This window comes from Halichoerus grypus, chromosome 2 (genome assembly GCF_964656455.1).
Source record: "Halichoerus grypus chromosome 2, mHalGry1.hap1.1, whole genome shotgun sequence".
Classification (NCBI taxonomy): domain Eukaryota; kingdom Metazoa; phylum Chordata; class Mammalia; order Carnivora; family Phocidae; genus Halichoerus; species Halichoerus grypus.
Window position 1 is genome coordinate 102,062,620 of NC_135713.1, and position 27,598 is coordinate 102,090,217.

Consider the following 27,598-nt stretch of genomic DNA (forward strand, 5'->3'; position numbering starts at 1 on the left):
ATAGTTTTGAGATGATTCCTAAGGACTGATTTTTAAAACACACAATAAACCAGAGTGGGTGCATTTTAGGTTTTGCCTTCATTGAGTAAACCTTATTCTCATGATTCTAACTGGCCTACTGCCGCCCAACTGTGGAAGCTCTTAAGAAACTATCATTTTTGGAGGGAAGGAGAGAACAGAGGAGTTTATTTTACTTTACTGAAATGATTATTTTTTATTTTAACGCTGTGCTAAAATGATCACAATAATTTCAAAGTTTATCTTCTCTCATGTTCATTCATAACCAAACTTACAAACTTCAACACAGAATAAAACAATGTCTCAAAATAAGCAAGCAATATAAAAACTGATGTGTGATTTTATAGCAGTGCTACACAACAGATTCAAGCTGAAAAATAAAATCCACTTTGAAGCTCCAGAGATGTAGAGAACAGAAATGAAAATGCTTTAGGAGATAGGATAAACAGAGTTCCAAGCGCCAAGTTCAAATCCTCGATAGTCACTGCGATTGTATCAAAATGCCACTGGATCCAGTACACAATTAGGCAAACACTGACAAAACAATAAATTACATCTTCTGTCAGATTTCTTCAGTGCTCTTTCCCCAAAGGAATATAGCATCAAATGGAATCTCACTTATTTCTGTAAGTCTGGTGATTTATCATCTTTTTCCCCCTTTGGAAAGAAACAAGGCCAGTATAAGCTCAGAGTATAACCTTATGGGTCATTAAGGTGAAGAACAGTGACTCTGCTTGTGAAGCTATTATGAGGTATCTGAATCCAAACGCTGCCGAGAGCCTGAATAAACAACGCCACCCCAAGAGGCACATTTACCCCCCAAATGCCTACAGCTATTGTTGTGATCAATAAATTAGACAATTTTAAATGTTCTGGAATCTGCAGTCACTCTCTGCTTTCTGTCTTTTCTCTTTCAAGAGATACATTCCATCAAAGGATCATGTGGGTGATCTACAAAATGCCTTACACTAAAAAGGAACCCCAGAGTCATAAAGATGAGACTGTCTATACCAGATCCCTGATGCTAACCTCATGTGTCATCCAATGCCACATAATTCTGGGGCTTGCTCAAGCTCTCAGGCTGCTGGTCTCTGTGCTATGTTTACAAAATTTAGCTCCTTTTACACCTTCCATCATTGATACAAGGATAATAGATGGCAAAGGAGTGGAGGATGGTGGTCAGTGGCCATTCAAAGAATCAAAGGGGTGTTCAGTTATCCATACTATACTTCACACTGAGCTAACTAGGAAGCCCATATGAACTAGATAATGCTGTAAGTTCTGCAAAGTTAACAGGTAGAGACAGGATAAACCAAAGCCTGTTATAATCACTGCACACAAAATATTGAGATCTACACCATGGGGATGCTAACTGTTCAGATCCTCCTATAAGATGCCATGGGTCCAGGGATTCTCTCCCACATCCTGGATCCTAGCTGTAGCTAGTACATTTATCCCAGTTTCATAATATCTCATCATTCACTGTCATGTTAGAATATGCAATAACCTTCATACAAGGGTTGGGTTCTGTAGCTCAGTTTCAATTCTGTGTTTCCAAGAACAGTATGAAGCTAATGATAATAAAATAGAACACTCATCTTGGAACTTTTCACCAACGCTGCCTAATTAATTCTCACCACACCTCCAAGGAGTATTATTACCCTCATGTTAACTGCTGGAGAAACTTGAGAATTTTTTAATTCTGCATTTGTATTCATTTACCGAGACACCTTTGTACTTCATATTATCATCACCATCTTATGCTTTCAAGGAATATCACAACTTAATTCTCTTATCAACAGGGTGGATGTTAATGGCTGCAGCAACATTTTAAGTACAGGAAACAGATTTCAAAAAATGATGTGAAATCTCTTTTTTTCCAGTCTAAAAGCAATGCAGAAACTCACGAAAATATAGGGCAGAACTGCCCTTGGACCGTGCAACACACACACACACACACACAGAAATTTCTTCATCTGCCCCACGATGACCTAGTAAATAAAAGAGAGCTGCTAAAGCTCCCAAGAGTAACTTCAATATATTCTAAAACCAAAATTCAAAAAGTTGGTCACAGTATTTGGTCCAGAAAGACTGTAATAATGACTACTCCTGAGTGGTAGGGCTATACAGGTGTTTTTGTTTTTGTTTTTTAAGATCTTATTTATTTATTTGACAGAGAGACACAGCAAGAGACGGAACACAAGTGAGGGGAGCCGCAGAAGGAGAAGCAGGTTTCCCGCGGAGCAGGGAGCCCGATGCGGGACTTGATCCCAGGACCCTGGGACCAAGACCTGAGCCGAAGGCAGTCGCTTAACGACTGAGCCACCCAGGCGCCCCTATGCAGGTGTTTAATGGGGAATGCTAGAGAGGAAGTGTCCTGGCTCCCTGCACGCGGTGGAGGGCTCCTTCTTCAGGCCTGAGGAGGTGTGGCTTCCAGTAGAGTTTCAAGGGCCTGGGATGCTCAGAGCAATGGGGAGATGCTGTCAGCCCCCAGGCGAAACAGGCCAGCCCTGGCTGAGGGAACCCCGCACGGGCTGCTCAGGTTAAAGCAGCAGGCAGCAGAGCCCCTGCGGCCCACGGCCTGACTTCCAAGGGAAACCAATTTAACGCTCATTGCATGATCTAGGCTCCGTCTAAAACAAAATTTTTGAGACAGAGAAAAATAGGGCACCCCAACTCAAAACATACTCCCCAGCCCCATAAGCACACTCTCAACAGAGGGACTGGAAAATTTACTTGTGTACTGAACCAAGCAGAAGAACTCCAAACGGAGTGACAAAATCACTTCCCTTGTAAATAGAATATTCTACTCAGAATGCAAATTTAACATGATTGCAAACTCCAGTGTGTTGAAGGAAAATGTATCAACAGTGCAGCTCTAAGCCACAGAGTGAGAATGTGGGCTCTCCTACCAGATGCTCGAGTTTGAACCACATCAGGCCTCTTTCTTGACATAAGTAGGTGGGTATAATTTGTTGCCCAAACTTGGAGGGTTTGAAAGTCAGGGAAGGCACTTTTAATAACCACACTGGGACAACAGGCATGAATTGAACAGAACCTGGGCAAACCAAGATGTGTGTTGGCTGCATGTAACCTTGTTTCTCTGTGCCTCCATTTTCATGTTTGTAGAATGACGATAGTTGCCTTGCCTCAAAGGCACATTGGGACAACTACATGAATTCATCTCTCTGAGGGACTAAGGACAGCACTGGGTATGTAGCAAGCTCTTGACAAATGAAAATTAAGCCAATACTTATGCAGATATCTAAGTTAGTCATGTTGGCCTCTCAACCAAGTCCTTAAACCAGAGAGCAGAGCACATGAATTGTAAACACTTAACAAAAACCTGAGAATCATCATGATAAAAACGAATGCCCTGGAAGGCTGTCCCAGGCCTGGCCCATGCAGACACCTGCGAACACATGAGCACAGGCTGAGTAAGGACTCATGCGTTCCCAGGACCCCAGTGAACTTGAAACTTCTGCCTGCCATCTGACCTCACAGGACTTCATGCCCTAGGCTCAGTAACTTTGTAACAGGTACGTTTATGGTATCAGTTCAAAATAATAATAATAATAATAATAATAATAATAATAATAATAATAACAACATGTTCTAGAAAAAGAAACTCAAAGGAAAACTACCAAAGCATCTTTCCGCGGTAAGTTTATTAGAGTCACCCTTCCCCATTCCCGCACAGGAGTCTATTCCCGACCCACCCCCTCTTGGCGTATCTTAGACACGTCACCTCATTCCCACTTCTTTGGATTCTTAGAAGCAACAGAAGCCTCCAGGTGGTGGCAGAGGCAGAAACTGGGGTGGGGCCCAGGGAAATGCTAACCTGCCTGTCCACACTTCCCCTACCCCACTCTGATGCCAGCCATCCCCATCTCTACCCGGACCCACACCCACAGGACCAGCAAAGCGTTCACGATCAAGCTCAGCTCCGCTCAGCGGAGCCGTTCCTCGGACTGTGTGCACTAAACAGATTCAGTTCTATGTAGCAATTCCGAAATAAAACTCAAGGATGCATAAGGCAATTCATTAAAGTGTCACATTCACAAAAGCACGGGAACTGGAATCCGTACAGTACAAAAAAACTGCCATCTGGTACCAGCTTCTTCTGATTTTCTCAATGTTCTCCATCAAATGAAAGGGGAGAAACTAGGATTAAAAAGAAATGGTCCTGCTCATCCTATCAAGTCAATGAAACAAAAAGGGTTTAGTAGTCACATGACTTCCTTTCGCTTCCAGGTTCCCCAGGAAAAGGAGACACAAAATCATAACATATTGCCATGTATTTGGTAAATACTTATTATGTCTGCCCATCACCATGGCAACAAGTGAAGGGCATTCAGGCAGCTGTGGGTACCCAGGAACCCTTCTAGCAGCAACAGGACAAATGGACAAGCTTTTAGCAAAACTAGATTAGGTTACATTTGTCCCTGATGCCCTCTTTTATTACAGTATTGTCTACCTGTCCTTCTCACTACCCTTTGGACCACTATAGGTCCCATTCTTGCTAATACACATTTATTGCATTGAACATCTATAAGCTATTATTCTTATTCTTGTCAGTGAGGCAGGGGATTTGCAGATGAAGACAATGAAGGTCCATAAAGTTCATGACTTGCCCAATGTCACAGAGCTTGCATGTGTTAGGGGCACTGACCTCACAGGACTTCATGCCCTAGGCTCAGTAACTTTGTATCAGGTAGGTTTATGGTATCAGTTCAAATAATAATAATAATAATAATGTTTTCTAGAAAAAGAAACTCAGGAAAACTACCAAAGTATCTTTCTGCAGTAAGTTTATTAGACTCACCCTATGAGGTGACTATGATTCCCAGTCTGTTGGGGTCCCAAACTCAATTCCTCCAGGACCTGACAGGTAACATCAATAAAGGAAGCTAGCCAGGTGGGGTCTGTAGGGCACCGGAGAACAGGAGGCCTATTAAAAAAAAAAAAAAAAAAAAAAGGGTAGCAGGGACCCAGCTCTACACTAGATTAGAATCACACCAGGAAGGAACCCAGACTCCCCGGAGGGCTCTGGAGTTTCTCAAAGTAGTCCCCCGAAGTCCCCAGTTCAGAAATCTTTTGCTGCCTCAAAGCACGTCCAGCGACAACAACTGATTTTATTAAGTATCTATTAAATACCAAGCGCCATTAGGTGCCGTGGAGATGGCCAGAGAAAAAGGCCTCCACTCTAAGGAGCTTACGGTCCAACTACCTTTCCTTCGAGTGATGTATCCTATTTGGCGTGGGATCTGCCATGACTTCTAGATCGTTTCCTCTGTCCCTCACTAGAGTGAGGCATGGTCTCTAATATACTCTGGGGTTCACCTTTCTTTAACAATGCTGGTCTACGTTGGCCTTGAACCTTACCTTACTTATAACTGATAGCTGGTCAGTTTTTACATGCTGATGGCTATCATTTAATATTTATGAAAGAATCAAAATGCATGCCCTACCTCTCAAAGTGTCAACACCATTCTCAAAGTGTACATACTACGTAAGCATAGGCCATATTTTGAGCACAGGTTAAAACTTCAGAACAGCCTTGAGCCCCAAGGATAACGGTCATTTCTCCAGCAGTACAATATTTAAGGAGCCTCTATGATGTGTGTCAGGCACTATTTTAGACTTTGCAGATACATCTGTGAAGAAAAATAGACAAAAAACATTGTCCTTCTGGATTGTGTAGCACGGTGGCAGTATTCTTCTCGAAAACTAGTACTGAATCCTACCAGCAACGTGGCGCGGGTGACTGTAGTCACAGCTGACACAGGGCGAGGGGGATTAGTGGGGATCTAAGAAGAAACAGAATACACGTTCTGTTGCCAACTCTGGTACAGCTGACTGTCTACGGCCTGAGGCTCCAGCAACCAAACGGAGAGGTGAACTAAGGATGGAAGAAGTCAAACAGAAGGAGTGTACAAAGTGCCACAGATGCTCCAATGGATGCCATCCACCAAGAAGCTGGGGCGGGAAACGGAGATACGGAAGAACATGCTCTCTCGTAACAGAAATGCAGCTACTGAGCAAAGGCAGCCAGCCTCCAGCTGCTTACTGAGTCCCTATTGAGGGCAAGGCAGGCTAGGTGCCAAGAAAGACACTGAGAATGTAAAATGAGGCAGCTTCCCTTGGAATCTTGCTACGTGATCAGAGTCGAGATTATGAGCGGACACGGGTCATACCCAAATAACTCATGAGGCACTGACGTCATCATTATATGAACAGCCACTAAACTGTCATCAATTTATTAAGTACTGAGGATTGTGGAAATTCTGAGTAGCTCTGGTTGCCTCAGAAAGGGGAAAGGGAAGGCATATATAAATTCCAATCAAGGTTTTTAACATGTTCTCTGCCACATTTGTACCAATAAACCAATATTTGGGTCATATTTTTTTTAGCTTGTGGACAAATTATGTATTTTGTATCTCTCCAGCCCTGCTGGAAGACAACAAAGGTGTCAGAATTTCGGGCTAGAAGGGCCTTTGGGAATCATGTGGTCTACTACTCGGCTGGCTATAGGAATGACCCCCGCATCCTTCCAGCTAAGTGGGAAGTTGGCCTTCCTGGGAGACTTCCAGTGACACGAAGCTGAAGGTTGAATGAGGCAGCCCACCGTATATTCAGGAAACTTCCTTACAAAATTCTTCCCCTCAAACTGCCTTGTGGTCTCCACGCAGCAGTGCAAGGTTCCACTCCCAAGATGGACCAAACTAAACTGAAACTTCACTTAGCACCAGAGTTGGCCTAGAATCTGCAGATGTCTCGTTTCTGGGCAACCTTCAGGAAGCCTGAGCTGGAAAGCTAACTCCTGTCTCAGCATCGCCTGCCTCCAGGGCTTTACTATGAAAGGAACAGAATCTTCCATTGCCATATTTAGAAACTGTGTGTCAGCACCTCAAAAGGGCACATACACTGTGAATGCTCACCACCACCACTCTCCCCCCAGATGTGCAAACCCCACTCATAAAAAAAGAACAGAGAAGAAATCTGATCCATCACAATCAAGAAAAGAAAAATCTGTGCAGGGTTACAATAAATCCTTTTCGGTGGTAATAGCATGAACGTATTTGGAATCTCTCCACTCATACCAGACCATTATTTGGGGGCACACCATTAAAGATGCCCAATCCCAAGCTGCCAACCAGATATCGCTACCTAGAGATGTCTCCGTGGGTTCAAGGTCAGACTCATCGTGATGATTTTCCTCCCTCCCCAACTCTGCTCTCTTGGGGTCCATTCACTTAATGCTAGAAATCTCAGTGCCCATCATTTAGTCAAAATTATCTATTGAAGACCGACCATGGGTGCCTTTCTTTCATCAACTTTTCTGACCAAGATTGTTAGCTATTTAGCAAACTCATTTTCTCTGTTTCCTGAACACAAGTAAGCTGTACTTTCCAGCCTTTCTTGTCCATAGGTGCAGTCAGAACAGTAAATCCTGCGCAATGACATATGAACAGAACTGATGTGTGCCATCCTCAAAGTCTGGCAGTCCACCAACTCCCATGGTCCTTCCCGTTTCACCAGCTGGAAGCTTGAAGGCACGTGCTGAAGAGCCCCCTAGATCCCTAAATGACCGTGTGGAGCAGATAGTCTCTCATGCTCTTGGTCTGTGAGTGAGGAATACAACCCACTGTATGTGAGTCATTCTCTATTTATTTCGTGGTTCATGTGTGAGCTGTGATCTAACTAATACATCTTCTCCTTCCAATTTGCTCATTTATTCATTCTTTAATAAATATTTCTGAAATACTTACTACATTCCAGTCATTGAGAGAAGCACCAGGGAAATAAAAATGACTAAAGGAGGTCACAGGTCTACCTAAACCAGATAATTAAAATTCAATATAAATGATCTCAGAGTAATGTGTATCTTAAGTTAGTCACAGTGGAAAAACACGAGACTTCATTTTGAATCCTTGGCTAGTAAAGCTGGTTTATCTCTATGTGTGTTAGCATCTTCTCCTGCAAACAGAAGCAATATCCCTTTCGGTCTTACAATGGTGGATTAAATTGAATGAGACCATGTACATGAAAGCATCTGGTCAACTATAAAGTACTTTGCCCATGTGAATTCAATTCATGGCACCTGTCCTAATCCAGGACTTGTCACTCATGAAATATTGTACCAGCATCCTCATTGGAGTTTATACCTGAAATCCAGTCTGTTCTTAATACCCGTAAAGGGTACTAAGGGTAAAGGTAACTTTTCTCAGTCTGAGTCCAGACTGGTCCTTTCCTGATTCAGAACTCTGGAACGCTTACAAGATGTACGTCAAACTTTTTAGCTCAGTTTTCACGATCCCGAATTAATTTTTAAGTCCATCTCAAACTGTTCACAACTTCTGCTCCTCTTCTCCTTTATCTGTCTTAAGTTCTAGCTACACACAGCACTTCTACAGAGTGCCACGATTGTATACCTCCTTCCCTCTGTTTTACATTCTGCCTGCTTCTGTCCTTTACCACCATCTCTCCCCCTTTGAAACACCAAGATTTTTCAAGGTCCAGTTCAAGTACCATCAGGTACAATACATCTTTCTCCAAAAACACTCTCCCAACCTCCTCCTCCTCTGTGCTGCCACAGCATTTGTCTCAGACTCTTTTCTCCTCTACAACTGATAGCACCTGCATTTTGAATAGCTTATTGTCTTTAGGAAGGAAAAAGAAAAGGGTATGTGAGCATTTAATGAAGACATGTTACACTGAAGAAAAAATTCAGAAGAGAGTCCAATTACTCTTGGTTGGATCACCAAAAGGAGACAAATTACAAGAGCAGAAGAATTCTCTCAATTGTCAGAAAACTATTCCTATGCTTTAGGATCTATTATATTCAGAGAGCATATATTATATGCTTTATGAAAGCTATTACATGGAACTTTCATGTTGAAAGTCACTTTTACAATAAATATAATCCTATCAGCAGAAGAGTAGAACCAAAGTTCAAAGTCATTAATTCATTTCCCCAGTCAATTCTTCTTCACAGATTTTAGTTCAGTCTTATTTTAGAAAATGAGAGAAACAAATATGTTAAATTGACCCAGTGATGTCATCTAAGCATAAAGCTTGTAAGCTTTTAAGGAAATGGCCATGAATTTTTTCATTCATTTGCATATGTGCAGAAAAGTGTATTCACTAACAAAAAATAATTTAAGTCACTCTTTCCATTAACTGAGAATTTCATTCTACTTTCTCTCTTAGGATTAAAAAAAAAAGGTTGGGGGGGGCTGCTGGATATTGTACGTGTATCTTCTAATTAAGTATGGGGAGACCCACTCTAACCAGACATTGAATTCATGAAAATCTTAATAGACCATAGGTATTACACATACAATGTGAAGAGGACTTTCTACCATGTATTCTTTTAACAAACTGGGCTAAAATGCATGTAGAGCTCCTTGGAGATCTTTCACTAAAGAACAGAGAAGAATTAATTTACATCAGCCTGTGAATGAGAGGGTGGAGACGTACCTGGGAGTTCTAAAAGAGATGAAAAATTCTAATCCTTTTAGACAATTTAAATATTCTGTCCTGTAAATAACAGGATACAAAATAATTTCTGGCAACACATATCACAATACTTTAATCTGTATCAGGAAATATTTTCTAGAAACTGTACTAAGTTGTACTCTAAGAGATACGTCAAAATTTGTAGAATTTAGCAGATCGTTTCCTAAGAAAGCGAGAGGAAACACTAATATACACACAGGAGTTAAACAACTAGTCACCAGGCATGAAGTGAAATATAATAAGATGAGCTAAATGGGAGAAGCACCGCACATTTTCCAGGTGCTCCCGTAAATCACCAAGCAAACAACTCAGCCCGTTTCCTTGCTCTGTTAACACTAAGATGACAGTTAGGAAAGGACTGTGTAGTGTGTATTGCAGACTTGCAGGTGTTCCAATACTTGTTGTGGGGTCTGGGGGAGGGAAGGCAGAGACAAAGCAGCCACGGGCCGGGCCGGCACTGGAGCGCGCTTACCTCCAGAAGTGAAAAGCGAAGAGAGGACTACAGGGGCTGCCTGGGCTGGATGGGGTTGGACTCAGGCTCCTTGGAGTGAGACTGAAAGTTAAAATAATGTCATTCCAATTGGGGAAATGATGGCAGTAAAAATAGCAACGCTCATTTAAGGGACTGTGTTCCCTTTAGGCCAGAATCACTGTGGCATGCCTATCAATACCCCGAGGTCATCAGCTCACCACTTGCCTCTTTGCAGCTCTAAAATAGAGAACAAGGGCAGTGCGTCCTGCTGAAATTGACATCCTCACAGCTACCACTGCCATTTGCATTTATGCCTTTTCTTTGTCACAGAGCAACTTAGCAGGTACCTTCTGTGATGTCTGCAAAGAAAATCTAGTCCTGCCTTATTCAGTCAGTGTATTCTGTTTCTGATCAACAATCAATGGCAAATCAGTAGAACTAGAGGGAAGTAGTTATCAGACAATAGAATTCAAGTTAAATACTGTAGTTTTTAAAAGGCAAAGCAGCAAACGTTTCCAAATAGGAAGATAGGCTCTTAAGCACTTTGCAGTGAAAACCGCCCAACATCATTTTCTGTAATCCTCAGGGGCAATGGTAAAAAGTGTTTCTTACACTTACATTTATAATAGATAACTTGAAAATTTCTTACACATATTACTATAAATTATTTTACTTTCTAGAAAGGTTTTTTGAATTTCATCTGTCAAAGGACCATTATAATCCCCGCCCCCACCAACCTATCCAAACCACCCAGCACATTCACCAGCCAGCTCGCAAATACTCATCGCAGAGTGGTGAGCCTACATTGCCTTTATCTTTTTTTTCCTTTTGGCCTCCTATCTCTCCTTTTTTAGGGAAGAGATAAAACTTAAGTTTGTCAGGTATCTTACTCATAAAACTTTTGCCAATGTAGATACGTCAAAGTATGAAGCCAATACTAGTCAATTCCCAATTATTTTTACATGGCAAAATCAAAATTAGAATTAGCTAGGTACTCTGGTACCAACTCTTTGGCTGAAGTGAGCAGGAGAAATTCCCACTACAGTGCAATGAGATTCTTTAAGAACATTCCTCTCCACTGGCCATGACCCTACACCATACCCAGATGTTTGCCTATCCTAGAGAAGGGGTCCTGGAACGGAGCTGTATGTTGGATGATTCAAGCTGGTTGTGCCCTTTGCTGAACAGAGAAATGGCAACAGTGGTAAAATCAGAGTTGGGCTTATCAAATTCTCAGTTCCATCCTTGTTTCCCATTACATGGATAACTGAGACTTGGCTATATTTGTCTTAAACTGAAATATAAAATTACTACTCAAAATGCTCCCACTCATGTTTCCACAACTTTTTTTTTTTTTTTATCTTTTAAAACCATTCTCTGGTTTGGTGCCAGTACTTAGTAAATGAAGGAATGGATTTCCTTATACATTCAGAGCACATTCAAAAGTCACTGCTCTTAAACATGCTGTACTTTAACTTAGCAGCTCATTGGAAAACTCTCAGGAATGTCTACTGATACAGACATTATTTAACCTCAGTACAATCTTATCTGCCCCTTTTGGTCCGAAAATAGGCATACATAGGCACCGAAGCCACACCATGTCTCCAAGCTGAGCCAGGGATCATATGTGTTCCCAAGCGTCTATTTCTATCCTTAAACCAATTTCTATCCTTAAATTGAAAAAAGAAAAAAAGCAACTTACTTTCTCAGAAACTGTAAAGCCACATATATGCTATCTACCTATCAGAAATTTCTGAATAAATTAATGATTCATTAATTTCTGAAATACTTATGTATCATCTAGTATCTCACACCCAGAAATTTCAGTTTTTGAAATAGGAATCAGAAAGTGGTTCCTGTTTTTGCAAAGTCAGATGGAAAACTCTGAATTGTATCTCCAGAGTATAAAGCATGCTGGTGTCACAGCCATGGCTGTGGTGCCTACGGAATACGCTCTCCTCCAAGAGAAACAGTACTGGTCTCGTGGAAGAACATTCATAAACTACTCCATGTATTTGGTGTGTTATAAGGTCCCCAAATAATTAAAATAATATACATGTTAAATCTGCTTTTAATAAAATCAGTGATTTTTAAGACTTCCCATTATAACATTTCTCTGCAGTGGTTAGAAAATGAATTTACTCAAAGACTGCAGAATTTGCTTTCTCCATGAATGAATGTAAAATTGACTACGTCAACCTAAGAGTGATTTTACATTTCAAGGTAAGCAAAATGTTCACAGTAAATTTTATGCTAACACTACAATGACATTTAAGAGTGATCCCTACTCTACCATGTCAAGCTCCTCGGGTGGAGGAGTCATCCATTGTAAATGCACAGTAACATTTAGAGGCTAGACCCAGGGGGTGTGGCCTGAGCCAACACAAAATCCAGGGAACCCCCTGTGTTTAGCTGACCCGTATGTGCTGCGTCATCGTTGACGAAGTCATAAAATTTGTGGCCTACCTCAGACTCTCAAATTATGGGTGGAACATTTGATACAACTGAGCTTGTGTGTTAAGAAGTTACTCTCAAGTGTCTCCTCCTAAAGTGGACAAGATGCTAAAAACAAAAAAAAAAGGCGTCGTGTGGAATGATATACACAACTAAGTCCGAAAAGACAACAACAAGGAAGTGGGACAACGTGAAACAATGCTGGGGTTAGTGCTCCCGGGTCTCGAACACAAAAGCACTAGCATCTGAGCTGTGCATCTCCAGAATGCTAGAGAGAGGTGGGTTAGGTAGAAGAATGAGTACATGCCACTGAAGTATGCCACAAGGATGGTGACGGCTGAATGCTAGGGTGGAGTTGGGAGATGGGGACAAAATATCAGGGCCATGGATAAATACTGCTTGTGTGTCCATTCTGAAAAATGCCACAACTAGCAAGGAGGTTCTAAGAGCCCTCTAACTTTTTCTAAAGCGAGTACTTGTTAGTATACAATCAGTGTAAAATTTGAGAGCAAGGACTGATTAGAAAAGTATTCACATCACTTCAGAAATGTGGTGTTTTTATTAATTTTTTAATTACAAAGTAATTGCCCTTGTATGATGCATCTCCAGGATTCAAGAGGAATAATTAATACTCGGAACTGGGCACAGTACTCTCTTCCTGCATGCTCTTCCAGTATAAAATGACTGGGATTGTATGAATTTCAACTAAAATATAATTTTCTATCTTTACTGGAAGTTAGAAAAGGGGGCATTTCTCTTTTTCGACCAGATTTACATTTGACTGTTTATTATTTTCAGTGTGCCAAGCACAGCTAACTCACAGTTTCTGCATCTTTGACTAACAGATTTAAAATAAAAATTTGCTGACACTTCCTGCATCACAGATGTTTAACTTCTGCGCCACAAAGGAGTGTGGGCATTTTCACATGGCTACATCAAATCAGAAGGCAGTCAGATGAGTTAACGGGTTAAAAAAAAAAAAACAAACAGCTAAGCAAACACAGATCTCAACTAGGTAAACACTGCATGCAGTGGCTGGAGACTGCAGAGAGGACTCAGAATGCACTCCAGTTCATTAATATTCTGTTGCACAAATAAAACATGGATCACATCTAATGAACGTTACAAATAACCCTTCTCTTGTACTCTAATCCATTGTAAAGTCTTCTATTATTCAATGCAGACAGAGGCCTTTCTTTAGAAAAAGGCAGCATGGGGATAAACAAACAGTAAGAGAGGAGAAAAAGACAGCTACACCATGGCCTGCTGATACATTCTTTCACAATGAGCTGTTAAGATGTTTCCAGCACTGGGGTTTAGTAACTTTAAATACGCAGCCACGCTTCTCCTCTGACTGCAGTGCAAAATGCAAGGTCTGGCTTTCCCCATCCTCTGAAAACCAAATGCTAGGCATTTAAGACATGTTCTTCCACCTCACACCGCAGTGCTCTGAGGCTGTCAGTACAAACAAATGCTAAAGAGCTATTGGTCGCAGGAAAGCGAGTGCCATGCAGAAAGCATTAAAATATTAAAGACAGACAATACTTACTCCAAGGTCAGCCCCGGAATCTGCAGCCTTTCCCGCTGGGCTTTCATGGTTGTTCTGTGTTACCACACTGTATTGTAACCAGGACACACATTCCCTGCCAGCATCCCGGTGATGACAGAGAGCCAAAACGAACCTCTAGAAAGGACTGGACTAACAATCTCTCTAGGGGGAGGGGGATCCTGCAAGTTTGGGTCCTTCCACCTCTAGCCGTAATCAAGAGATGTCAGCTGCCTTCCCCAGGTTAAAGGCAGAGCACACTGCGCTGATTTCGTTAAGGGAACGAGGCTTTCAGCTCTGCATATCAAGTAATTGGTTTCTGATTTTTTTTTTTTTTAAAACAAAGTCGCTCCACTCACAGACCCAGTTTTCACCTCAGTGAAATGAAAAGTCCTTTCATCATGCAGACTGGAAAAAAAAAAAATAAAGCAACAGTATCATACTTGGGAAAGAGTTTATCTCAGCAAACCTCAACTATTTCCCACCTCCCAGGGATGCTCTCAAATAGGATGCGGCCACCCTGAGGAAGTTCCGTTGACTCTTCCCTTGGTGGAGTTAGCCAAATCACTCATGTGCCACAAGAAAGACATGGGGAATGGTGCCGAATGAAAACAATTAGATTCTTTTCTATATAAGGCAATCATCAGAAAGGAATAAACTAACTGCATTAAATTGGGGGATGTTGAACTCTGATGTGAGGCAAACCCTCATGTGAACAGGCAAAACCCTACGATGGGAAATACCAACTGGAAATGCAAGAGACAGGAACTTGTATTTTTATTTTTGAAAAGTGATTTTTAAGAATGCCATGATGCTACATACTTTACAAAAGCAATCAAAGATGAATAAGGAAGCAAAGGGAGAACATCCATTTTGGAAGCCTGAAAGTTTCATCCTGTATTTATTCAAACAACACAATTTTGCACAGTATTCCTAACTTGGGACTAAGTGTACTTCCATTGTGTCTGAAGAACATATCTGACTCACTTCTTCTGATGCATTTTAAAATGTTTTAAAATTCAGTAACCACTGGTCTGCTGAGAAGTAGTTGATCGAATTAAATTTTATTTTAGCAAGAATTCTAATCCTCAAGCATGGCTGCTGGTCCACATGCACACAGCCAATCTGTGATCAAACAACTGTGTTCAAGTAGTTACATTTAAAAAGCTATCAAGTCAAATTCCATCATTTCACAGATGAAGAAACTGAGAGCATACAACTGGTGACAGTGCTAGGGTTAGATGCTGGTGTATTTATTCCCTATCCCAAAGGCCTTCACTTGCAGGGATGCCATGTGCAGTTGTTCAGGTTGTGCCCTGCACAAAGGTGCTGGGCCAAAAAGGAAGTGAGGACTGAAGTCCAGCCTGCTTCCCACCTTGCCAAGCCTGCTGCATGGCTCTGGGCTGCTTCCACCAACCCCAACCCTCTTTTTTTTTTTTTTTCCATTTTAAACAAAGTTACCCTCAGCTTTGCATCCATCTAGAGGGTCACCTGTTTCTAATTGTACAAAGGTTCATGTGGGCTAGAGAAGGTTCATAAGATACTCCCAGAACTCTTCTTTAACCCCTAACCTGCCAACATGCTCTGGAGTATTTGTTAACTAGGTAACAACTTCTCCTACTGTTTGGGTTCACTCTACCTTTTAGTGGTAGCAAATCCATACTGGGAATATAGTCATTGCGTAGTGACCATAGGGAGGTGAACAGAAATGTAAACAAATCATTTTAACTAATATGAAAAGCATAACAATAAGAAATGATAAAGATATAATAGAACACAAAGCAGGGGGATCAACTTTGCTCAGTAAAGTTAGGGAAAGCATGAAAGGAAACATGGCAAAAGCCAGGTTATGATTAAAAAAAAAAAAAGGAAAGAAAGAAAAAATTCCATTCTGCCTCCCCAAAAGCTAAATTTTCCAAATTTTTTATTTTCTTAAAATAACCTCATTTTAAGAATCACATTAGAATTTTATTCAATAGACTTCTCTACACAGATCTTAAGTGAATTTCAGTTCCACATTGCCAATGGACAACAAAACAGTTTCCCTTGAATTTCCTTTCAATACCCTTAATTTAAAATATCCAACCCAAACTCCCCATCCTCCTCTCTCTGTCAAATAAATTTCCATGCAATGTAAAATATCCAGACTCTCACCATTCTTTCCCCCTGATTCAAGGAATGTCCTACCCTGGCTGGATGATTATAATTTCCTTCTGACTGATCTCTCCACTTCCTCCCTGGCACCCTCTACACTTTGTTGGATACACAAATTCCAGAGTGATTTTTTCCAGAATATCACTCCTGTGTTCAAAACACGCAACAGTTTCTCTCTCACTCTGAGTAAAGGCTAAAAATCTAACAAACTGCCCCCCTCCAAAAAAAATCAGAAAATCGAGCATCCATAGGAATGACAATGGTAATGTATTAGAGCATACCTAATGTTTAAGGCCATGAGTTCAAGGAGAGAAGGGAGGAAGGAGGTTAAGGAAAGAGTGAAGAAGGAAAGAGGGAGGTAGGGAAGGAAGGAATGAAGGACAGATGGAAAGAAGGAAAGCAAGGAACCAGCCAGCAAGGACCCCTTTGGAAGATGCTGGGGAACTACCCCATTCATTGTGAAAACAGGAAAAGGAAAAATATTAACCACTAATGCTGATTTCCCTATGGACTGCACCTCATGGATAAGAAAATGATTCTCTTTATATAAGTATTCCAACTGGTAAAGAAAGAGTGCTACAATTAGAGTGCCACCTTTTCTCAAACCCTAATAAATGAACGGACCTAGGCCATGATCATGATGACTGGGTGTTCTGTGCCTCTCGGTGCAACAGCTATAAGGTAATCCTACTGAAAAAGCCACGCCACCCCAGGATATAATCAAGCTTCTACATCAAAGTGTCGATTACAGTATATGTAGGGACAAAGAGATGTCGTCAGCAAAAGCTAGACTGGGAAAAGTGAAAACCACGACAAATGACCTGGTATCTTAAACCAAAATGATCAAGTGGGGATGGGAAAGAGATGGAGGGGTTAAGTAAGAATGAAGAGATAAATCCATTAATTGCAACCTATGAACCTGTGTGGGTCCTGACACCAAACAAACACATAATCGAATACTTGGAAATAATCAGTGTAACAGACACACACTGACTGGGTATGTGGTAATCTTAATTATTTTAAGAGAATATTGGGGTCAGGATCACTTTTAATTTCTTATCTTTCAGAGATACATATAAAAATATTTACAGGTTAAGTAAAGTACGCTTTGCTTCAAAATAATCTGGGGAGGGAGAGTAAGATATAATATTAATTAATAATAGTATTACGATTAAATCTGGGTAATGGGTACATGAAGGGTTCACTACACTGTTTTCTGTAGTACCTGTCTGAAATTTTGTGTAATAAAAAAACTGAAGAGTTCTCAGCATGCCCACAAAGCTCCACGTGACATGGACACACCCACCCTCCCTGGCCTCCGTTGTCCCTGCAACTCCACTCCTCACTGTCCCTCTTGTACCTCAAACCCACGTCTATCTCACGGCCTCTGCATTGACTGCCCCATCTGCCACCAACTCTTATTCCCTAAGACATCCAAACATCCCACTGAGTATCATTTCCAATGATACTCAGGTTACTTGAAGTCGCAAGCCTCCCTTCCACCTACTGTTTCCTTCTCTTTCTAATGTATTTCTCTCCTCAGCACCGATCACTTGAGACATATTTTATATTCATTTATTGTCTCTCCTCTACAGGAGTGTGGGCTCCAAGAAGTAAGTGTGTTCTAACTCCAGTGCCAAGAATGGTCCATTCAAATATTCAATAAATGTCCGCTGACATTTCAAAATACACTACAAAGCTGTAGTAATTGAAACAGCATGGTACTGGCACAAAAACAGACACTTAGATGAAGAGAACAGAATAGAGAGCCCAGAAGTAAACCCATGCTTATATGGTCAATTATTCTAAGACCAAAGAGGCAAAAATATGCAGTAGGGAAAAGACAGTCTCTTCAACAAATGGTGCTGGGAAAACTGGACAGCTACATGCAGAAGAATGAAACTGGATCACTTTCTATCTCCATATACAAACATAAATTAAAAATGAATCAAAGACCTAAATGTGAGACCAGAAACCATAAAATTCCTAGAAGAAAACGCTGACAGCAATTTCTTTGACACTGGCCTTGGCAACATTTTTCTAGATATATCTCCCCAGGCAAGGGCAACAAAAGCAAAATTAAGCTATTGGGATTACACCAAAATCAAAAGCTTTTGGACGGTGAAGGAAACCATTAACAAAACAAAAAGGCAATCTACTGAATGGGAGAAAATATTTGCAAATGATATATCTGATAAGGGGAAAGAACTCATACAACAAATAATCTGATTAAAAACATGGGCAGAGGAGGGGCACCTGGGTGGCTCAGATGGTTAAGCGTTTGCCTTCACCTCAAGTCATGATCCCAGAGTCCTGGGATTGAGCCCCGTGTTGGGCTCCCTGTTCATGAAAAAGAATGAGATCTTGCCATTTTCAAAAACATGGATTAGCCTAGAAAATACAAGGCTAGGTGAAATAAGACAAATGCCATATGATTTCATTCATAGGTGAAACTTAAAGAATAGATGAACAAACAAGAGAAAAACAAAAAAAAATCTTAAATACAGAGAACTGGTAGTTGCCAAAGAGGAGGCTGGTGTCGGGATGGGTAAAAACAATAAAGGGGATTAAGAGCACACTCACCTTGATGAGCCGTACACGATGTATAGAATCTGTTGAATTGCCATATTATACACCAGAAACTAATATAACACTGTATGTTAACTATACCTCAATAAAAAAAAGAAAAAAAATCTGCTGAAAGATGAATGAATGACTCTCCCTATATTGGTGCAACTACCAACTGAGGACACTCACCCTCCTTTTTCTTATAATTACAGCTCTCCACAGTGTTAGATAACTAACCAAACAGTACCAACAGCTCAGAGAGTGGCGTCCAAGAAAGTGGAGAGTCAGGATTTGTTCAGGTACCACAGAAAGACCCAGAAACACCCCTACTGGCTGGAAAGCACACACCAAGTACTAGCTGCACACACGTGTGCAGAGGAGGAACCTAAGGTAACACTAGAGTAGTGTGCTATGTTTTGGCGGAATGTGGAGAGGACCCTGTTTGAAACTACACTGGAATAACTGAGAAGACATACACACAACAAGCTTGAAGTTAAGCAGCTTTCTACTGTTACAGGGAGGGAACACCACTGTGCCCTTAATGGTGGAAATATGGGTTCTACAGAAACCCGGTGGCATGGCTTAAGGCTGGGTTGTTCTACATATACTCTAGAATGGTGGTTCTCAACCAGGGATGGAAATGTCTGCAGACATATTTGGTTGTCACCATTGAAGAGGAAGGGGGTGCAGAGGCCAGGGTTGTTGCAAAACATCCTACAATGCACAAGACAACCCCTACAACCCAGAATTATCCAAGCACAAATGAATAGTGTGGTTCCAGAAACTCTGCTATAAAGTGAAGGGTCAATTTCTATAGGACTCTTGGTGTCATTAACCAGTTTTAAACATTTTGGTTCTGATTTCACTGTACTTAGCTTAGGAAAAAAAAAAAAGAGCAGTCTTATTGTTTCATTTCTCACTCCCTATTTCCTCTCTCAGTAATAGTACCAACCTAAGCATACATATATGCTTCTGTCCTGTTTTCAGGGGGAAAGACTTTTTATAGCCAGAGCCCCAGAAGTATCTGTAAGTCACAGAAACCTAATTAACAGTCTCCTGGCCACACTTGGCCAGCAACCTAGATAGGGAATTTTGCAAAGCAAGGTGTACATAATCCTAAGGCAAGAGCACCATTCTCCCTGCATGTTCCATTATTTATAGATTCTTAAAAGCTGTGCATGGTTGAGGAAAACTTTCAGAAGTATGTTATCTTCTTTTATCACTCACACAATCCAGTGAAAATTAGATGTTATGAACATTTTCACTCTCTCAATAGCTAATATTATTCATTTCATTCATTTCATTCAGCAGTCCCTGGTTCTAGGTATGCCAGAATACAGGAGTGGGTAGGACCAAAACCCATCTGTGGAGTCCATTTAAGTTGGGGAAACAAAGTAAGGACACAATTAGAATCATCTCAGATAAGGACAGGTAACGCCTGGGCACCATAACAAGTGGTATGAGGGTCAGTGACGTGGGGGAGTACACAGTGCCCTTAGATCAGGGTGGGGAAAACTTAATGATGCATGAGTTTCAATGGCAGGATGCAAAGGATGAGGAGTCAGGAACAGAGTATCACAGGCAGAGAGAACAGCAATTGCAAAGCCTCTGAAGCTGAGAGGTTAGGTCATTTAGTGGTCATGGAGAAGGTCCTATGGCTGATACGCAGAAATGCAACACATTTTTATTGAGCATTTATAGAAACCATGGCATTATAGGATATTCAGAGATGAATCACACACCTAAGTTTGGTTCTTAAGGAATGATACCATTCAGCAAAGCAGGAGGAAGAATAGAATAAAAGTTCAAGGAGGAATCAGTTTTATGTCCTACATGCCAAGGGGGAGAAAAAAAGTATCAGGTTTCAATTTTAACAGTATCTTTAATAAGTGGAATTAACTTTTCAAGCAGGCCTTTGTGAGATGCAGCTAATGGCTTCTAAAGATTCTCCATCACTTCATAGAACAGCTGCAGAGAGCAACTTGGAGGTGTCTGTATGTGTTCATTCACTGAAGAACAGAGGGTAAGTGCCTCCTATGAGCATACCAGCGAAGAAGGTGAGTAAGAGAGGATCCTGTCCTAGAGGGCCATGATGAGGGACGATCAGGGCAGAAGTATCCTCCACTCCTTGACCCCTTCCTCTCTCCCGTCTTCTCCTGTTCTTGTTCCTTCCCCCCAAAAGTAAGACCCTTTTTCAACAGAGACAACTTATCACTGTCATCTACATAATTTGCTGAAGATCTCTTAAGACATAAAAAGTATCAAATTTACTATCTATACACATTTTCTCAAGAAACGACTGGAGGATACACTGCACCTCAACAAGGAAGCAAACCATTTCAGAGAAATGCAGGAGACGGAGGGAAGGGTAATGCATGGAGGGAATGAGGGGAACGAGCAGGATGATGGTAATGATGGCAAAAGGAGACCCCAAGAAAACAGCCGTGCGGTGGACCTAGCCAGCACATGGTCTGGTTGGGAAGACAAAGATGGAGCCTCGCTGAGGAAGAGGCTCCACGGCGGGGCACTTACAGGTGATCTCGTACGGTGGATAATGTGCAAAGTGCAAACAGAGGTTTTACAGTTGTACAAAGAGTATGGAAAGGATGCATGCTGGCTACATAAAATCTAAGGAGAAGAACAACAAGGAAATTATTTACTTCAGGAGAAACACAGTTATAAAGAAAGAGGAAGAGAATCATTGGTGAGGAAGAGAAGGAGAAAGAGGAGATGAGAGAGAAGAAGGGAATAAAAAAAAAAATATATATATATATATATATATAGTGGTAGCAAAATAATGACCCCTCTGAAGATGGCATAATCCCTAGAATCTGTGAATATGTTATTGTACATGTGCAGTTTGTGAAAATTCCTCAAACTCGTGAATACAGGGATTCCTTCAAGTCTCAAGTTGCATCTTTCATAAAAGCAAAAAATCTATTTCAGAGGTTTTACAGCTTTCTCACACACTTTTCAAATACACTCCCTATTTTTAGAAAGTTATTTATACCCACCATCATTCCAGACAGGATTTGAGGCAATACATATAAGAATGCACACATAGCCTACTAAATAGCTATCTGTTAAATTAACAAATGAAGCAAAGTAAAAAAAGGAAATTAAATCAGAACCAGAAAAAAAAAAAAAAAGAAAATGGAATAAGATGACAAATCCAGGGGAAAATATACAGAAAACACAGCATCCTCAAGTACAGGGGTAAATTTTACAGAGCTACCTGAGACCAAAATAATTAATTACTTCCCTCACATTATATATTTACTAAGTGACTGAGGCAGGGTTGTAAATCAGATTATCTGACCCCAACTACTTTATTTTATTACAGTTTACCACACTTTTCCAGATCATAAAGTACAGACACTAGCTTTTTTGACCAAATGATTCCAGGAACATTTTTCTAGATAATATATTCAACATATTTGATTCACACCAAAAATTGATTTTTAAGAGCATTTTGGAAAACATAGTACATAAAGTCAGATGCATGTTAGATATATTACCCGAAATGTAAGCTGGTATTTTCATAACTTGAAAATTAAAAAAATATTAAAAATCAGGTATCATTAGGATGGCCTTTAATAGGCCTAGAGGGCTTTTCTCTAATGAAGAACTCTGCTAATCAGGCCACATGTATTTAAGCCATTGACAAAATGGAAAATACTGAGGGTGGTGCTATGTTCCATAGTCCCGATAAGCTGTAAGTTTTCCAAGAATATCAAGTGATCACTGAGGTTGATGTGGAGATAGGTCACCTGAAAACATAAAATAAATTCTATAAAAATATGCTGAAAAATATATTACAAACTACTGATTTTATCCTGAGCAGAACTTGAATTTTAAAAACTGTAACATTTGGGTTGATCATTATTATCTTCTCAAGAACCTCTAATTTTTTTTTTCTTTTAGCCAATATTTATTTAGGAGAACATTATTTTAAAAACTTCTGAAAACATTATTAATTTCTAGTATTGTACTAAAAAGTTTAACAACTGTGTAAATTTCAAATACTTCCACCTACTGGCATTCTTATCCCCATTTTACAAGTCTGGAAAGGGAGGTGGAGAGGTGGTAATTCAATTGTCTAAGGTCACCCATCTAGAAAGAGAAGAGAACCTTTAATCGTATGCTTTGGATAATTTACTGAGATTGCTTTCTGTAGTCTAATGAAGGATCCACTTGACGAATGTCCCTTAAGTATCGGAAGGTGGGGTGGGAAGATATAGTCTGTATTTATAGCATGTAACATTCAATACAGATCCATTCAAACCCTAATTAACTTATTTTTATTTACCTCACCTAATACTGATAATATGGTGTTAAAATGCCTGCTCCCTTCCAAAAAATAAGTATCTCTTAGAACAGTATACTCAACATTTCTGGTTTTTAGGATTGTTGAAGGATGTCATTTGTTTCTGAACCAAATGGTATACTTGTGGAGGGGTGCTATAATGTTTTATTCGTCTCCTAGCACACACTCTGTCCCATGGCAGTTACTCAAAGTTTGCTGATCTGAATTCAGACTTTTCCTATTTCCAAAATAATTACCTTCATTCTCTAGTGGTACATTTGTTTCTAACCCCCATCTTTTCCATATTCAACCATTTACCACAATACTTAATTTTCATCCCCAATATTATTCCCCTTAATAGGATTATCTGTAAACACATTATACATTTTGAATTACTCCATTTGGCCTTTTTTTTTTTTTTTTTTTTTTGGTAACATCTAAATTTTGTTCCTTGATTAGCACTCTAAGATTTTAAATATACATAAAGGATCTATGATGTCAACTGCTTGAAATACCCTATGATGAAACACAACAGCAAATTTCATCCTAGAAAAAAATGCCTTTCTTCTACTTTACTAAATTAAAATACTTACCTCAACTCAAGTATCACTTGTGCTCCTGACCTCCCAATCTAAATTCGACCCACAATTACCCTCCCCTAGAACATTCTGCTCCTTTCCTTCAGAACATCTTCAACAATCAGGATACATTTTAAATAAAATATATTAATATAAATCCCAAGAGAGCAGGGGTCATGCCTTTTCTGTTTACCATTTTATACTAAATGCTTAATTAGCATACTGCTCACACATAGGAGGCATTCAGTAAATACATGACAGAGCAAAGAGTTAATTAATAGATAATAAAATCACTACAAGTATAATAACGGGGGTGAAGGCATCAAATTCAGCTGGGGGATTACTTCTAGAAGGCTTAGTTACCATTGTGGACTGGAGTAATCAGGATTACTCTGGGCCATCTTGAAAAGTGCAACATACCACATCCTACGCAACTCCATGCCAGCCCGTGATACACACGGCGTCCTCTACAAAGAGCAATCATAGCCATGCAGCTTGGAAATGGCTTCAGAGGAGTGATACACACGGCGTCCTCTACAAAGAGCAATCATAGCCATGCAGCTTGGAAATGGCTTCAGAGGAGTGAAACACACGGCGTCCTCTACAAAGAGCAATCATAGCCATGCAGCTTGGAAATGGCTTCAGAGGAAAGCTGAGAGCTACTCTGGGAGCGAGAGAGAGACTCAAGTGCTTTGTTCTGCCCTGGACCCGGGATGGGGGCGGGGTGGAGGTTGGTGGAGGCAACAAAAAGACTTTGGGTCTCAGGGGGTAGGAAAGGAGAAGTCTAAGACTACAAGTTTTGATAATTCTGTCATCATGCCAAACAGCTGACAACTACTCAAGAAAAACCTCTGGTGACACTGTGCAGAGAGTTTATATGAGAATACTAGTAAGGTCTTACCCTTCTCCCAGAAAACCTAAAACCTGGAATCGCAGTGAAAGGATCTCTTATCATCCCCACATTCCAACAGAACTTAGTCTTTGGTTCCTTGGCAAATAATCCAATTCACAACATGACAAGGGTTCTCATCTTCGCCTTTCTTTTTCTGTCTGCTCAGGCAACTTGGGAAATCAGTCTTTGAGCATTTAAGTGCTGTAAGCTGGCAGTCTCCTTCGTGAGCTCACCCCCTTCTTTACAAATGTGGGACTCAGAACGGGATTGGACGTGTGACACTTGCCTTGTGGGTAGGATGGACAGTCACTTTATAAGAGAAGCCTGTCATCCAGATAGTCTATTTTCCTTTGTAGCTTGCAGGGGAAAGCAATTTAAAAAAAAGAGAAAAGAAAGAAAGAAAGAAAGAAGGAAAGAAGGAAAGAAAGAAAGAAAGAAAGAAAGAAAGAAAGAAAAAAAGAAAGAAAGAAAGAAAGAAAAGAAAGAAAGAAAAAGAAAGAAAAGAAAGAAAAGAAAGAAAGAAAGAAAGAAAGAAAGAAAGAAAGAAAGAAAGAAAGAAAACCACCCTGTGTTGATAATTGAGTATTAATGTATTTTTAGCAATTTCAGGGCCAAGCTTCCTCCACCATCAGGGGCCACTACCTCGAAAATGGGGGGGGATTCTTGAGACCCAACATTATGAAATGCTCCCATGAACTCAAATCTAAATTAAAATTCAACTTTCTTTTCCTGTGGGACCCAACCAGGCTAGGTAAAAATGCCCAAGCTTTGAGAGTTATTCGGTCTCCTGCCATAGAAAATACTCTGCAGGATGGGCAAGGGTTATGCAGGAGAGTCTGTCCTGTGGAAGTTTCACTATAATAATTCTTCCAGGAAGAAAAGACTGCAGGGCAAGGTGGTATTGAGCAGTCAAGTGAGTGGGAGGCTAGCTTCCAATATCCAGACAGTGAAGTAGAAAGCTTAAAATACTTGATATCCCTAAGTAATCAGAGAACAGTGTTACCCCAATTCCCTTGTGATTTCTATGTAAGTACAGACTTGAAATTCGATGTGCTTTATGAGAAAAGGCAGAGGAGAGAAATATTCATACATTTTTCTTTGTGTGGAGATGGATACAGTATGGAATGAAAAGCAAGTTTGTGTTCCTTTATTTCAATGTTCCCGTGACAGGTCGGGATCAGGCAGAAACTCAGGTCTGGCCCAAACCCTACAGGGACCATAAAAGTCACCCAGAAAAAAAAAAATATATCTATTTTCCAGGGTCCTACTTCTTCTAGGGCAGAAACAACAATAAAGAATTCAGAGGTGAAAAGAATTAGTACGTCATAAAAAATAGGAAAGAAAAATAAAATACTCTCACATTGGCTGTCCCTAAGAGAATTTACTCACATACTTAAATTTATGCAGCAAGTTACCAGGAGCCTCATAAATACTGGACCCATAATCAAACTGTAATCATTCATTTTATTTACATTTCATTAGGGGGCACTAAGGTAATGATCTTCGAAAGATTTCAGTTGCAGCCAAGGAAAGAGGAAGTGGACGTCCTAGAGGAGGGGGGGTGCCTAAGAAGGGGATGTCATTTGTCCCAAGGGCACAGAATTATTAAAAGTGTTTAAAAAGTGACCAAGTGCTTTATGCATCTCCCACTCATCATCGCATTCTCAATTATTTTTACCCCCCACGTTACAGGAGAGGTAAGACGTGAATCTATCTGACTTGAAGAATTCAGACTGAACTTTGAGCACGACGTGAGAAACAAACAAACTTCCATGAGATAAAGGCTGCAACAGTAATTTCCTATACAGCCGGAATATTCACCATATATATGACCACTTGTCATTTACTGTTGGCAAAATGCATGACAACCTTTCAGGAACTTCCAAAGCAATCTGAATAGCTGCACCAAAGGACACAGCAGCCACACACTGAATAAAACATCCAGTGCCCGCATCCTTCCTTTGAAGGCTGTCAGCCATACATTTTGAATAACCTGAAATGAAGATCAAAAGGGAACAGGATTCATTTATTTATTTATTTTACCAGAGGCAATGAATGAAGAGAAGGTAAAATTTAGGATTAAAAAAAGTTCATATTTAGGCTAACATCAATACCCTGTTCCCAAGATTCATAAAGTTCAATAATCTCCTCTAAGTCTCAAAGCATGAATGACACTGCGGCAGAACACGAAGCCACAGCACCGGGAAGAGCTAAAGGAAAATAAAGCCTGGCATTCCTTCCTTTGACTCTTTCCCTCTGCAGCCTCCTTCGCTCTGACCTTCTGCAGACACAGCCCCTCCTGTATTCCAGTCATGAGCATCACCGCAACTAACACATCAGCCTGAGCGTGGCTCCTTCTTCCTGTGGGGATTCCCTGGGTACACCGTTCACATCTCCCCTCTTTCCTCAAGCTCGTTGTCAAGACAGGAGGAACGTGATGGAACTCAAGATGGGCATGTGGAAGAAGAGAGGATCCCTTATTTTTCAACTAGTCCACCTAACATGTCGATATTAGTTGGGCATAAGCCTTATAAGCCAGCTTTTAATACAGACGTTAAAGAAAACGAACTGCAGGATTAAAAAAAAAAAATTGTCAAGTACTTTCACGTACAACCTACTGGGCAAGTTTAGTGGTACCATTTAAAAACCTGATAGCACTAGGTAACTGACTCGATAGAACAGATAATTCAGCTAGTAAGATTCTGTATAGAGCCTATGACATAATTACCTAATCGATAAACTAAATGAGATCTCAATTTCTTAGAGCTGGAAACTGTCCCTATCACTGAGGGGCTGTACCTACTCCTGCCCTCCTTGTGTGGCCCGGGACCTGGGGGACTTCAGTCTCTGAGGAGCTGTCCCACACAACACAGCCCCAGCAGTTGCAAGGTGCCAGGAACTTTGACTGCCTCCAGGGGGCTCGGGGATTAGGACATGAGGGGTTCTGGATTACTCAGAAGACAATCTTCCTGAGAGTATGTGTTAAGTTGGATTCTGTGGCGCAGCCCAGGAACTCACCATCATTTACAGCATAGCTTCCCTGAGGAAATGTGTTCACAGGTTTTCAAAAACCCATCTAGATCTGAAC

At 40.6% G+C, this 27,598-nt stretch overlaps 1 protein-coding gene across 13 annotated transcripts in view; it reads right to left on the bottom strand.

Annotated features, from left to right (window-relative positions):
* Positions 1-27,598, bottom strand: part of MAST4 (microtubule associated serine/threonine kinase family member 4) — a 550,957-nt gene that overhangs the window by 187,865 nt on the left and 335,494 nt on the right. Inside the window, exons 1-2 of one of the 13 annotated variants that reach the window (XM_036106788.2) lie at positions 14,016-14,538; positions 10,013-10,093 (exon numbers count right to left, since the gene is read on the bottom strand). The exons of 11 other annotated variants lie outside the window; for them this stretch is intronic. In XM_036106788.2, the coding sequence (XP_035962681.1) occupies positions 10,013-10,093; positions 14,016-14,062 (128 nt within the window). In that variant the 5' untranslated portion in view covers positions 14,063-14,538. Of the gene's footprint in view, positions 1-10,012; positions 10,094-14,015; positions 14,539-27,598 lie in introns of those variants that run through there. One more of the 13 variants, XM_036106793.2, reaches the window with a different exon arrangement.